Raw genomic sequence first — 15,162 nt, 5'->3', positions numbered from 1 at the left:
CAGGCTTCAGTGACATTTTTAATTATTTTTAACATAAATGGGAAATTATTATATCTTTTTACTATTTTTTCACCCTCCTATTTTCTTTTCCTCATTCCCATCTTGTTTTGAGAATGGCTACATCTGTTACATAAATAAGACTAGCATGAATGAGGGTTGTGATGTCATGTCTCTGTTTTGTATGGAATTTGACATGGCAATAGCAGCATCAAAATGACTAACCAGACTAAATGAGGGTTTAGGTGCTCAGGATCATGGACATATTATAGAAAGGATATTTAAAATGTATGCTATATTTTAATTTTACAAAAGCAGCATAAACAGAATGAAAACTGCTGATACATTAATTTGTTTCAAATAAATAGTATTAAGTAAATACTTTTATCATATGTTCTTGCTTGCAGCAAACAAGAACAGATTATGGTGGGGGAAAAGGTTCAATTTCCAGGACAGACTGTATGTTGACTAACACTGAGACTTCCAAAGGAGTGTAAGGGCATTTTATGCCAAATTTAGATAACTAACTTCCACTGGATTTAATGGATTTGGGCACCTAACTCCTGTAGGCTCCTTTGAAATTTCCAGCTTAAAATGCTTTGGACCTTTCTGTTTCAAACATGTATATCTACCAGTATACCCCTCCACTTTGATGAATCTGTCTCATCTTGTCCAAATGTTTTTCTTATGCTTGTTTCCCCTTTTTCTCCGAAAGGGCACATTTAATCCATCAGTGTTTTTTGTATGCTCTTGATGGGCAAAGTGGGGCTTTTAGGGAGGGATTTTCTATTTCTGTTTCTGAGTATTTTTTGTGTAGGGAAAACCCTTAGAATGGTATTAAATGTATGATCTATTTCCTTTCCGTCCTCCCTTCCATCTGACAATTATTTCAGCCCAAGCATTCATTCCCCTCTCACATTGCAAATTACCTTCCAAATGTGACCTTGATGGCACTGGTCTCATACTGAATGTGACATTTAATTCCAGCCATTCCATGAGTCCCATTCTCAGAAATCTTTAATTTTTTCCACCAAGTCAGATGGTTGGTTGTTAATGTTTTTTTCAAGTTCTCTTTTTATAGTAAGCCTTCTGCATGAACAGTGATTCTAGCAGGCAAATGACAACATTTATTTTTGAGGGGGTAGGCATGCAAACTCATCAGTGGGGTACACAGATGTCTGCAACTATAAAAGACCGTACAATTTTTTTTTGTGCAACATCTTTTATACAAATCACATTCCAAAATCCTCTATGGAGTTAAATAACAAATCACCACCAGAGGATGTTGCATGGAAAGAAAAGGAGGAAAATTATGTTTTCTGCTAAGGTTTGAAATCAGAGATGAAAAACTGAGGAGGTAAAGAAGTATGAAAAGTCTGTTTAGATGTTAGGAACTGCAGAGAAGGAGGTCTGTGGAGGGACTGAGAAGGCCAAAGCTAGACAAATGTAGGGAGCATCAAAGGGCTTAAAGAAAGGTATGGTTTGTGAGATAGAAGCAAGTGCATGAAAGGTTTTAGAAACAAAAAGTCAAACTCACCCCCCTCCCTCCCCCCGGCTCAGGAGAATACAATTTTATCTCCTTGTGCAAACCTGGCCCCTTGGGTCACTGGAGAGATTCAGCCTCCAAGGTAAGAGAGGAGATGCTTCCACTTCTATGACCTGTCCAACCTTGGAATCCTTTGATTAGGATTCCAACTATTAAACTGGTCACTCTATTCTAGTGGATAGAATACATGTATTTAATGTAAAATATGTTTAATTGAGATTAAGAACAAGTTTTCAATTGAAACATGGAGACTAATTTTGAAGTTTTGCAATAATTGAATGTCCCAGTTGCCAAAGCCCTATACTTTGTGAAATATTCACAATTTTTAGCTAGAATTTGACCAGCTCTACATTTATATATAATCTCTGATCATATATTGATAGCCTATTCTAAAGATAAGTTTCAAAGTTAATTGCAGTGCATTCCTTTTAATTGGTAATCATTAAGGGGCCCTACATGTACTGATGAGAAAATCTTGGAAATAAAGAACACTCATGTGTTACCTCACTGAATATTAAATATTTTCTTACTGCAGGGAAGCAAATCTAATTTAAGTAAAAGAATTTCATTGTTGATTAATGGCTTTTTCAGCAGTTAATTATACTATTCTTCCACTCTATGGGATTTTTAAGGAATAAACTGTCCTGATCCCCACAGTTTAAATCAGACAAATGGTAGAAATATAGTATTGTATAGGAGTAACTTGTGGATATTTATGTCTGGGTTTACCTTTTATACTAAAAAAAAACAAAAAAACCCTGATAATTGCAAATATTTCTGTTAGGAATTTGTTTAGAATAAATGCAAGTTTTGTGCTTCAAAGTTTAAAGGCACACCATCCTATAAATGCCTTTTATCTGAGGCTCTTAAGGAATTGTTTTAGATGTATTTAGGTGAATTCCTTTTGTGGTCATATCACAGACTTCATCATACATTTATTTCATTGCAGTTTGACTTGATAAAACTGTGCTAAATTAGAGAATTTACCTCTCCTTCCTGAAAAATTAGGATCCCTTATGTCTCTCTGGAGGCTTTAGGAAAGGCAAAGGAAGAAGCTAAATGCATTCTATATAATCCAAAGACAAAACTACCAACAATAAAAATAGACTTTGGCTCTGAGATTTCTCTCTCTTAAATTTTGTGTTTGTGAATATTCATTCAAAATTTAAAGAAAAATCAGTGGGAGTTTTACTAAGTTTTGTTATAGTAATGAATCCTCCAGGAACAACCACCAGAGTGATGATAGTAGAATGCAGATATGCCCGCAGAAATTTGTTACTCTTTAAGGTACTACAGGACTCTCATTGTTTTTGCTAGATACAGACTAACACGGCTACCCCTCTGGAACTTTTCAGATATTTTTGGATGCTGGTAAAACCATTAAATTCCTAGAGCCAGATTCTGAACTCTGTTAATCACCAGACTTTAGTGGGAGTGACTTTGAATTTATACTGTAACAGAGATCAGAATCTGACCCCAAGAGTCTAACAAAAACACATATAACAATGAAATTGACTCCAGTGAAGAATGAGGATTGGGGAAAAATTGTATCTAGTGCAATGCTTTTTGCTGGACACCATCCTGCTGTGCTGTTACTAATCAAGCTGTTAGTTGAAGAAAGTGGTAGTTAGTCTCATAATAGTTCTATTAAATTGAAAAAACCAAGTCAGTATAAAGTTCAAGTCCCCTGAGAAGGTAACATATCTGTTAGAGTAATTGTATGGAATATTATTACAGTACACTGTCTTTCTCTCTCCAGTTTGCTATTCCACAGGACACCCCTGAACTCACTGCTTATTTGCATAACTCCACTACTCCTCACTATGTCGGGCGGAGGGATGTCACCATGGCAGAACCTCAGAGGAAGAGCCATGCAAAAATATTGGTGAGCTAATTGAAATGTATAGTGCTGGCACTATATACGCAAGCTGTACGCTGTGACTGTTGGTTTTGTCATACTCCCTTTGCAGACTTGTAACTTCCTATTGTTCTAAGTGACAAGTAAGTGATGGAGCAACTGATTTTTAAACCTCTCTATATGCAATACCATTGGTACTTTACAGGCATATTATGACCGATCCTTTACCCAAGATCTTACAGACTAAGGACCAATCCTGCAATTGGATCCATGCATGCAGACCTCACTACCTATCCATTAACTCAAGTAGCCTCTGCCACTTGATGATGAAGAGTAGTAACACTTTTAAAATCTCTGCATATATTTTGTGAATGGGGCTTTAACACTCTTAAACTCATCTACTGAAATAGACCAAAAATAACAGCTTTGTCCCATAAGTATCGTCAAGTGCAAATATCCATTCAATAAATATTCAAGTCATGCTTGGGTTTCAAGAACTGTTAAGTATTTTGTTCTTTAAAGTATCACAAACCAGCAAAATAGTTCTGGTATAATTTATCTGTTTTTTAGTTTTCATGGGTAGATATCTGAGTAATCAAAATCGCAGTGTCTGTAAAACATTGGCAACAGCAAAGATCTCTCAGCCAGTCTGGCAAAATAGCTCTGAGTACCAGTCTCAAAGCCTTCTGGGACATGAACATCTGGACGATAATATGCTGTCAGTCTGTCTTTTGTTGTTCATACATTGAGTACTCCATGTTTTAGAGTATTTAAGCATCACAATTACCAGTTTCTTTTTCCTGGAGGTAATATTTCTAAATCAGTGACCCTGAGGCCAAAAGCTGGGATTCTTGTGGCCATCATTTCCATTTATTTATTAACCTCAGCCCAAGTTTCTTTCCTGCTGTCCAGTCTCCTATTAAATTGTTCACTGTTAGCATATGTTTGAGCTCCTCACTATCAGCAGAATTTGTCAAACAGAGTCAGGAAAGAAAGAACTGGATAGGCCTAAACTCTGCTTGTAAAGTAACAAAAAAAATAATCTTTACATTTTGTCTGAAAATGGAGTTTGACTTTTTTTAAATGGGAAGAGCCCAAATCTGAAATTAATTAATGAATTATTTTAATTAAAAATAGAATCATAGAAGTACTGATTTCAAATACCTGTGGTTGTTATGTCCTGCATGATTCATCTATCACCAGAAAGACCAACAAAGACTCACATATTGGAAAGAATTCTGATTCTAGCAAGATTGCAGAAAATGTAGTTTTTGGAAGACATACCATTCCGTACCACAAAAATTTTAATCCATTTCTCAGTAATGCCTTAATTATCAGTTATATCAGTCTCTTATGTTGCCAACATAGAAATGACTTCAACAACTGTGAATGGTTAACAAAATGTATAAATATGTACAGTATTTGCATCTTACTATGTACTTTAAAATAACAAGAACCAGAGGTTTTTCAACAGCTTGATCCAGACAGACAGGATTTGATTGATTACACAGAAACATATGAACTCCCAGACTAGCAGTCCAACTAGTCCAGTATTCTGTCTCTGACAGTAGTGTGAGACAGATGCTTAGGAAGATGGCATAAAAACCCTACAGCAGGCAAATGTAACATATAGAGATGTTTGGTACAGTCTCTCACTAGTCATGTAATTTGTTTTTACGTTAGAAAAGCAAGCCAATGCATTGTTTTGCTCATTGATGCTGGTTTTTACATTAGCCCATGTGACTGAGTACTATGTTTAGGACTGGTTGAAAACTTTCCATCAAAACTGGTTTTTAATGACAAACTGGGTTTTTAATTAAATTAAAATATTCATGGAAAGTGTCTGTTTTTTACAGAAAATTTTGACTTTTCATCTGAAAATCAAACACTTTTTGGATAAAAACTGAAAAATTTTAATTTTCAGCCCAAAAAAATAGTTCGGTTTTCAGTTTTTGATGAAAAATCAAAATTTTGTACAGCAGGGAAAAACACTTTCCAACTAGCTCTAATTCTGTCCTGTCCTGTTTGCTAAACATTTGGTTTCTTTCCTTTCTACCTCTAATGGTTTCAGTGTACTGAAGACTAGAAAGGGCTAAATACATTACTAAGAAAAATAGGAGTGTGTGCTCAGGCCTTCAACTTTCAGCCAAAAGCAGGCTTTTTGCATAGTAATGATTTATTTTTGTTAATAGTGTTTTTGTCCTTTGTAATTAGAAATTAAAAAGACAATAGATGGAATGTTAAATAAAGCTGGTTTGAGAGTGATTGAATGGGAACAATTAATTAAGCATATCTTATACAATAGTTTCTGTAAACAAGACTTATAGCATGAACCTCTTCTGAAGACGTGGAAAGTAGTGAGGAAGCACAGCCTCTCCTTAAAATGTTATGAGGTAGAGATTTGTAGGGAATATAGTTATACTTTTGTAGCACTATAGATAGGTGTAACCCTCGCCCACTTGGTGTGGTGCTCTGTCCCCTCTAGTGGCACCTAGGCCACCTAAAGATTAATGACTCTGCTGCAGCCTTAGTTAAGGGTCACATGTCTTTTAGCTCATGCAGTAGAGGCTCATACACTAAGCTTTAGAGGAGGTCCTGAGTTTGATTCCACTCACCGACAACCAGGGGCTGTTGGCATTACAGAGACATGTCTCTTTCTGGAATATATTCTGACATAATAAAATATATCAGTACCCTATTCATTAAGATAGTTACCCAGTTTTATCCTTCATATTAACGTCTTGGAGTATGGTCTCTGAAAAAGGATGTTCTTACAGAAAATACATTCTAGCACCAGTGAAGTGCTGTGTCTGTAGAGGTGATACCTTTGCTTCAAGACAATCAAAACAGCTTGGCATCACCATTGTGAATAAAGTTCGCAGCACTGAGGAGCAAACTGGATTGTAAAGAAAATGGACTAGTCAAAATATCAGTCTTTCCCCTGAACTGAGTCCAGGCCTTTTAGAGTACGTCTGCACAGCATTTTAGACCCATCCTCCTCCCAAGGCTTCAGAGCCTGAGCTCCTGCCTGAGCCACAACTTCAAAGTCCTGCCTATACAGGTATTTTTAGAGTGCTAGTGCGAGTCCTGCTAGCCCAGAGTAGAAAGCTCGCTCCCGTTCAGTCCAAAATGCTGTGCAGACCTATCCTTAGGTTTAGATCCATTTGGATAAATACCCCAAATACTCTCTCTGACCCCCAATAGACCCTTGGCTTTTAGTTCCCTCTTCCTGTGAGCTGCCTTCCATTCCATTTGCCTAAAACAGCTCCATCTTTTTCTGTGATTTCCCCAATCCAACTCTTCATCCCTGTCCGTGACTTCCAGCTCCTTACTTTGACTGGTGACATTTTCATTCCAGACTCCGGCAGTCTTGGCTAGAGCCATTTGTCTCTTGTATTCAATCGTGTGTGTTCTGGTCTTTCCCCATCCAAGATCACCGCTCCCCAGGAAAGCTTCATAGAACATAAGGTTCAAATACAGCAAACGTGCTGGCTTTACTATGTAAATATCACCAGGAAAATTAGGAGTGTCAGAGAAGGAGAGGAAGTTTTGAGAGTGTAAATATGGAGTTGGGGGTCAGAGAAGAGACAAGGAACTGCCTGGAGGGATGGAAGGGGAAAACAAGAATAAACAAGATTTTGTTAAGCATTTGGATATTTTAAGGATTCTTCAAACCAGGCTGGTGAATGCTGTTAGCTTGGTCTTCATTAATATATGTAGAGGATTGTATTCAAAGAGAGCTTAGAAGAATCCAGATTGTGGTTATTCATTTCTCACAAAGGCACTTCACATACCTCCTGTTGTACATTTGAATTAATGTAGATTAAATTCTTATTTTTCATTTAAGATGCATGATATTTAATACTTTAAGAAACAGTTGCTCATTGTATTAATTTAGAGCAGCTGAGAGTAATTAAAGCTGTGTATAAGTAAATGTGTGTATTCTCACATTAGCCTTGTTACAAAAGCATAGTTATAATTTCATTTTATTTTTATACAGAACTGTACAAATGTGAAGTGTTTAATAATCTCATGTACAGTGGGACAGTTAGAAAGAGGAAAAAGTGCAGCACTAAAAATCAGATCCCGGTTATGGGCCCAAACTTTCCTACAGGTAATGTAAATGTGAAACTATTTTTATACACAAAAAAGCCTATTTTATTTGATTAGTTATTTAAAGATATACATATTATGACCTTAATCTGACTAAATATGAATCTTATTGTCATCACTTTGTTTTCGGATAAAATCTCTCTGCTTCATGCTTGTGTCAGACATATACTGCTAATTTTTTCCTCCACTGAATATTTTGTCCATTTCGTCGGCATACTCTTTGTTGATCTTGATCCCCAGCTTACCTTGCCTTTCCATAGTATATCTGCTCATAGACTTCTGTTGATGAATAATCTGTCAGCTTGTTGACCTACCTGTGGCTTTATTTTATAACTGGTATGAAGTTCTCTGCAAGGGTATGTTTCTCCATTTTCTTGTTGCTTACATGTCTCAGTGCCATATAGCTGATGATGAATGCTCAGTATGCAGCCTAAAAATTAAAAGGTATTCATTTTATTAGTATTGTCATGGTTTAGGTGTTAGGCCAGTATGCTACCTACACATGCAGAGCTGAATTGTAGCATTTAGCCCTAACTGTGAGTATAGAGGACAGTGCAGAGTTTTTTAGGATGAAAATCCCCTCCCTCATCTCACCACCTACCTCGGAGGGAGTGTGCACACACTGCATTAGTCTTTGGCATGGTGCAATGTATTCCCTACTCTGCAGCTGGCCAGGTGCATGAACTAGTGCAGAGAGTCAGAAACTGAGAGAGGCCATGAATCTGCCTCCTTCCTGCTTCTCCCATCCCCTTTGGGGTGACTGACACTCAGAGGAAGTTGTCTCTCTACCCCATGCATGGGATGCAGACCTGAGAGGAAGGCTAGAGCCAGGAACAATCCATGCTTACAGATGCCATGCATCAACTGGAAAAGCAGAGCAGCATCTTCTCAACAACAATAGAAATAATAAATCTTGTCCATTGTAAACTTTTCTAATAGCATTATGGAGTTTTGCAGGCATTTTCTAAGATGTCCTTTAAAGGCTCTCCTCCTAAAGCTGAGCTTCTGTATTATAGTATTATGCACAAACTATTCAGCTTTGACCATTATAATCTAAAGCAAAAGAAAATAATAATAATAACAATAATTAATAATGAACATCCAACTAAACTTGTGAAAGTCTTATATTTAATCTGAAATGCAATAGAAACCTGTGACTTTCCAGACATGTGTCCATACAGTATTGGTATCAAATATTTGTTTTTGCTGGAGATTAAAAATGAAAGGATTTGTGAATGAGGTATGAGATAATCAGTTGATAAATCTCCTGAGTAAGCTACCCACACTGTGGACTTCAATAAATATGTGCAACAGTTGGGTACACTGGGGAAATCTATAATTCATGATTTGCTGCTGTTCAGAGACAACTCCGGACCTTGTCATGAGCCAGTTGATGCATTACCTCCTCCTTCTGCGTGGACATTTAACTTGGATCCTCCATCTCCTTCCACCTGGAATGCATAAAAAGAAAGGTCATTCCTCAACATCCCTCCTCTGTTCACAATGGGTATGGAAACAAGAATGCCTAGTGATCCTACGCCCAGCAAAAAGAGAGGAGGAAAATGTCCCAGTGAGGACAGGAGTTTGAAGAGCGTTAGAGTTAACTTCCCCTTTCTCTCATCACCAGAAGCAAATAAGAGAAGATCCTGTCAACATGTTCTTTCTTCTGGCCTCCATGAAGGAACCAGAGAGCAGATAGGAGGTTATTCAGCCAAATTAAAACCATTCCAATAACTAATAGTCCTGGGTGCCAAATCAATAGTGAGCCAGATGTACAAGCTTATACACATCCTTATCCCTGAACATTTTGCTGCTCAGCAGTGGGCATTTAAAGATCTAAATAAAAGGTATTTTTGCCTGCCAAGAGCTAAGTTCTGATTCTGTTTCTTCTGCCCCAGTTAATGGCATCACTAAAAACAGAGCAGAGAGCTGTATGCCTTACCTTGCTCTGGGGGTAGTGATGTCAACTCAATTCAGTTTTAAAGGAATTTTTTTTAATTTGTAAGTTCACTTATCTTCTGCTAATGATTTGGAATCCTAACCAATTTTTATCTCTATTATTCAGTTTCCTTAATTCAAATATGGTGCTTGTAAAAAGGTTCATATTTTGTAAACACAAACAAATCTGTTCATAAGGAGGGATAGGGCACCCTCATTTTGGATTTGTTTAGTGAACCATTTACTAGTGATGAGCAAACACTGAAAGCTTTAGTTCAGATAAAACCCCAAACGTTTGGATGCTTCTCTCAACTACCTTAACCTCCTGAATCTGGAAAAGTGGGCTGGAAATCTTGTCAGAACAAGCTTTCTCATCAGATTTACAGTGCTTCCTGCTTATGTTGCACAGTAAATACCGTTAAGACAGTTTTTCTTGAAATATACCGACATTTCTGTGTCCAGAACCCAGAAGTGCAGAGCCAGAAGAAGACAGATATAATGTGAAAGTTACTCAGGCTTTATTGAACCTCAGAAAATGTTATTTGATTTTTGGGCCCTACTTTGGTTTTACTCCTTATTATGTTCAACTCAGTTCCGCCATCCACAATATTTACCTGTCTGTCTACCTTACGTTCTTATCCTGAGCCCATCACCATGACACCTGAGCTCTGCAGAGCCCAAATATTCAACCACAGAGTTTTTCCTCCCTCTTTATCCAGAAGCAATCTAGAAGTTAGTTACCTCACTATGAACTGCCCATCTGGCATTCTGGACTCTCAAACGAACAACAGCAAAAAAACATCTATCAAAACAGAATATCCACTGCACACACTTCTTCCCCAGGCAGAGAATGAGAGAACAAACAACTTGGGATGGATGTTAGTCACATTGCTTAATGCACTACTGGAAGGCACACAGTTTCGATAGTGATGAGCATGATATAAGAACTTGAATACAACAAAACCTCTGGATTTGTTATTCTGCAGCTGACATTCAACCATTTCCTTAAGGGCCAAATTTTGATCTTGTGAACAAAGCAAAGGGCTTTGTCTGCAACGGGAGTCAACGGTTGGAAGTTAAGGCCTAAGAAATAAGGCACACATTCATAAGTGACAGTGATTAACAATTGGAACAATCTACTAAGGCAATTGGTGGATTCTCCATCTCTTGAAGTTCTTCAAATCAAGATTATATGCCTTTCTAGAAGATAAGCTTTAGTCAAATACAAGTTATTGGGCTCATACAGAGGTAAATGAATCAAATTATATGGCCTGTTTTATACAGGAAGTGAAACTTGATGATCTGGTGACAACTTCTAGTCTTAAAATCTATGAAAACCAAAATAAAGGTGCACCTTGTGCAAATGCAAATTGCCCCTGGAAAAGGGAAAGCCAGACTGTTGGTAAAATACTACATAGTATTAAAGATAAAGAAAATGTGCATTACCCCCTCCATAAAGTGCAGTGTGAAACCATGCTGGGCCATTCATATAGGAATGCTGATAGACTCCCAATGGTGATCCTTGCCCGAGGGAGTTGAGCAATTTCTTCTATCCCTCAGGGTGGAACAGACTGTGCCTTCCCCCTACCTACCCTTCTTCATTGGCCCAGATCCACAAACAGATGCAAAGGAGCAGTTGGAGCCCTGGCCCTGCATCCTCCCTGCCTGCTTTTTGGAAGGGAAGCAGGAATGAGACACCCTTGGCTTTTCCAGAGTGCAGGGATTGCTATTGTGTGCAAGAGCCATTTACAGACGGTTTGCTCACTCCTCTGTCCATACATAGCCATGCTTCCACCCTAGGCTTTCTGTGGTCTGTGATAGCTTTAGCTGTTTTACCCATATCCTTATGAATCATTTCTGCCTCCTCCACCTCTCTCCCGAGATAACTTACAAGTCTGATAAATGCTCACAAAGATTATCTTAAAGGAGCACGAGCCTTTTCCGCTTAAAAACAAACATAGTCCTGAGAGAGTTGTTGCATCTAGTACTGCAACCAGGCCTGGCCTTAGCCATAGGCAAAGTAGGCAATTGCCTAGCGCAGCAAAATGTAAAGGGCAGCTGCTGCTGGCACACAGCCAAGAGCCCGGCGCGCAGCCAGGAACCTGGCGGCAGCTGCCAGCATCCCAGGAAGCGGGCAGCAGCCACCCGTGTCCCTGTTGGCAGTGGGCAGCAGCTATCCTGTCCCCTCCCAGAGCTCCAGCTGCCTCTGGCTTCCTTGTCCATTTCACCAGCTGGTGAAATGGACAAGAATGACAACCTCTGCACTGCTGCAAATACTCAAATTGTTCCACCGGTTGGGGGGGGGGAGGAGGGGAGCACGTTTTTATTTTGCCTAGGACAGCAGAATATGTAAAGCCAGTGCTGGCTAGACCTCATGTCCAAGAAGCTGTCAGAAGAAGATAACCCCCTCTTTACATCCACAGGGAAAATAAAAAGGAAATAGCATGAGGGGATGGGGCAGCCTACCCCTCCCCATTTTCCTTAAAACAGTTCCCTTTCCAGAGCCCCTTTTACAATTAACAGCTATACAGGCATAGCCATAAAAGACTACAGCCCATAATTAATTTCCTAAAAAGGGCATCATGTGCTCTGGAAAAGCCTGTAAACTTCCAATTCCCAAGACTATCCCATAAGTAAATAAAAATACACCCAAATCATTGCAGCTTGGTATACATTATCTAGGCTAAAATCTAAGGATTAGCCTCCAATGAATCTTTAGGATTAAACTGTAGTCAGAGGAAATTGGTCTGGTCTCTGGGACTATTTCTAAACAAGAAACAGTGTACCAGGGAAAGGCTGAACTCCACACTCATTGTTCTATATTGGTAGATACAGTATATTCTATATACAGATCATGATCTCCTCATTTATAGTACAGCACAGTGTATGACTTGTATGTTAATGTTATTATTTCTGCTTTTTTGTACATGTAAATAAAATTGTATACAATTTGCATGCACAAAAAAGCAGAGGTAATATTAACACACAACAGTCCTATACTATGTTGTAATATACATGAAGAGATGATGATCTGCAGAAAGAATTGTTTGTACTTACTAATACAGAAAAGTTTATATTTATAGCACAATCAACTATGTCACTGTGTACATTATTTTCTCCTTGGCTGCACTGCTACAACCCTGATGAGAATTTGATCCAATGTGATTCATGCTAGGCTTAACAATTCACATTTCCTTTCAAAGAATGTATGAATCTGATTGTATACTTTGTCATCATTAGAGTTCAGTCATATATAATATCTCCTTTTCTGTGTGTGGTTTAATTGACAATCACTGACCTTTTTGCCTCATGGCAGTTGTCATCTGTCGCCTTAAAACTGAAACTTTTATCACAAATTGCAGTTTTAAGAAGTGCAATAATTAGACATGTTTGAGTAAACAAAGCAACCCTGAGTGTTGTAACTAGCCAACAAAGATAGTGAAAGATGTTGTACAGAGGCCAAGAAGAAGCAGAGCTGCTTTTGGCTTTATTTCAAAGTTTGGATGTAAATAAGAACCACTACATAAGTTAACTAATGGATTCAGACTTGCTGAGCCAGCAAATCATTAAATGCCTGATTAATGAAAAAAAGAAATAACCTTACATGGTCATGTTACATTGTGTTCCATTAGGGCTCTATCAGTTCTTTAATTTATAGTATTCTAAGATGTTTATAAAATAGTTATTCATTTTTCAACCCATAGTGGCTGAAATGTTGGTCATGGCAAGTTGTGGTACTAAGCCAAACCTTCAGAGGGAGATCCATGGAGATCTTGCCTAAAGTTCTTTGACCTTTAATGGGTACATTTTAATGTAGTGCATGTGAGTTGGGCAATGAAACAGCTGCTCTGAAAATGTGTCCCTAAGTAGTAAATTTGTACCAACTTTCTGATTTGTAACACCCTTCCAGTCTGCAAGCTCTTCCTCTGGTTATTCACCAGCACAGCAGGAAGCACAGTACAGCTCCTTTTTATATGTTGTTTAAGTCTGTGTTAAAAGTTCCTGAAAACTATTAATAAATTCCCTCCCAAGCACTCACAGGGCCTGAAGAGTTGCATGTAGGAATGGGACTGGCTAGGTAGTAAGCAGTGGAACAATGCCCAGAGGGCAGGCACGGTTCCGCAGAAGGGTTTTTGTTTTCCTTTCCTTGGCCCTTACATAGATCCACACATCTGGATTAGGCATGCCTGTCTGCATGGACTGCAGTAACTAGAAAAGAAAAAATTCAGATCTTGGTGTGAGCGTCCATGCGTGTGCAGGGTGGCTTTGTCACCGGGGAGGAGGGTTCTGTCCCTGCTTGACCCCCTGTAACTCTGCTCAGAAAGCCTAGTTCTTTATCCAGGGGAGAGGATTTGGGCCTAAGGAGGCCTGCATGTAATTATCCAATTCTGCAACCAAGCCAAGTTCCCGAAGAATAGACTGGCAGAGTCTGGCAGTCTGCACAGCAACTTTCCGTGCAAGGAAAGCCATGAAAAATCAGATGGGAGAGGTCTTACTGATCTCATAGGCCATATATAGAGTTTCTATAGCTGATTTTTATTCTGGTTAAGTACTAACAGGCATAAGTTTATTATGTCTTCAGCACCGACATAGTGACACGGAAGGCAGGGGTCAAGGGATTTTGCTTTCTTTTCTTTAGTTTCAAGAAATCTTTGTTAATTTGGAAACAAAATAAGTAAAAGAGAAATTGAGTGGCTGAAAATAATGGGATGGGGAGTGATCTATGGAGGGAATGGAGGTTTGGTGGGGAAGATCCCACCAACTAGATTGTGTTGGGGATGGAGTTTTGTTGGGAGGTTACTAATGGTTTTGATATTGTTGTAAAATAATGTCAAAGGTGCACAGAGTAGCAGATAGGGGTCTTATTGTATGTTATAAATCTCCAGAAATAAATGCATAAAATCAATAACTCCTAAAAACTGTATTTTTAAAATTCTATGAAACCTTGGCAAAATTGTTCTCTTTTTTTTCAATTCAAAATATTCCCTTTAAATTAATGAAAAATAAACAAAATGTCCAAAACAAAGGGTCAAATGGGTGAGGGTAAGTGGATGTGTTGATTTCAGCAGGAATATGCATACCTGTCATAAACAATATGTACTTCCTGATCTCATGATAATCATAAATATACTATTTTTAAAATGTAATATCAGAGTAAATTGTTGCATAATCCTCATTACCTGCATTTATTTAGAGTCACTTTGTTTCTTGGCAGTTGTTCAGTTCCTAGTTGGTGTGGTTAATGGAGAGAAAGTTAACCAATTCCCAAACCACATATTTCAATGGTAACAGTAAATTGTTCACTCTCTTCTAAGTGTGCCAGACTCCAGTGGAAATGAAGGGGAACATGTTCGAATGAAGCAGGACTAACAGTGTTAAAACAGCACTATCAGAAAACGTGATTTCAATATACAGCAAGCTTCAGTTCTCTGGGGAGAGCTCCATTTCAGCACAAGGCCTAGAATAAGGAAAAGACATACCATCCAGTCCTCCACTGAGAGAGGTTTCAGTGTACTGTACCTGAAAGGAAAAGACATCTCAGAAATAGCCAGCATTTCTGAAGGCTGCAATGGTAGCGAGTGGCACTCATTTGTGGGGTGGAGCACCACGAAGGGTCAAAGGAGATGCTCCAACTTGTCAGACTCATCTTTCCTGTCCAACTGGCTAAACTTGTTTCTTGCCTCTCATTCTCTCCCCAGTATCACGACTT

The 15,162-nt window shown here is 38.5% G+C and overlaps 1 protein-coding gene across 2 annotated transcripts in view; it reads left to right on the top strand.

Annotated features, from left to right (window-relative positions):
* Positions 1 to 15,162, top strand: part of ITGA8 (integrin subunit alpha 8) — a 164,393-nt gene that overhangs the window by 123,489 nt on the left and 25,742 nt on the right. Inside the window, exons 26-28 of one of the 2 annotated variants that reach the window (XM_067562286.1) lie at positions 3,303 to 3,428; positions 7,402 to 7,515; positions 14,768 to 14,854. In XM_067562286.1, coding sequence (XP_067418387.1) covers positions 3,303 to 3,428; positions 7,402 to 7,515; positions 14,768 to 14,791 — 264 coding nt within the window. In that variant the 3' untranslated portion in view covers positions 14,792 to 14,854. Of the gene's footprint in view, positions 1 to 3,302; positions 3,429 to 7,401; positions 7,516 to 14,767; positions 14,855 to 15,162 lie in introns of those variants that run through there. The other variant, XM_067562285.1, reaches the window with a different exon arrangement.

This window comes from Emydura macquarii, unplaced genomic scaffold (genome assembly GCF_026122565.2).
Source record: "Emydura macquarii macquarii isolate MOO-44397 ecotype Brisbane River unplaced genomic scaffold, CSIRO-AGI_Emac_v2 contig_2422, whole genome shotgun sequence".
Classification (NCBI taxonomy): Eukaryota; Metazoa; Chordata; order Testudines; family Chelidae; genus Emydura; species Emydura macquarii.
The sequence above is the reverse complement of the archived record's forward strand: the minus strand, read 5'-3'. Positions and strand labels throughout refer to the sequence as shown.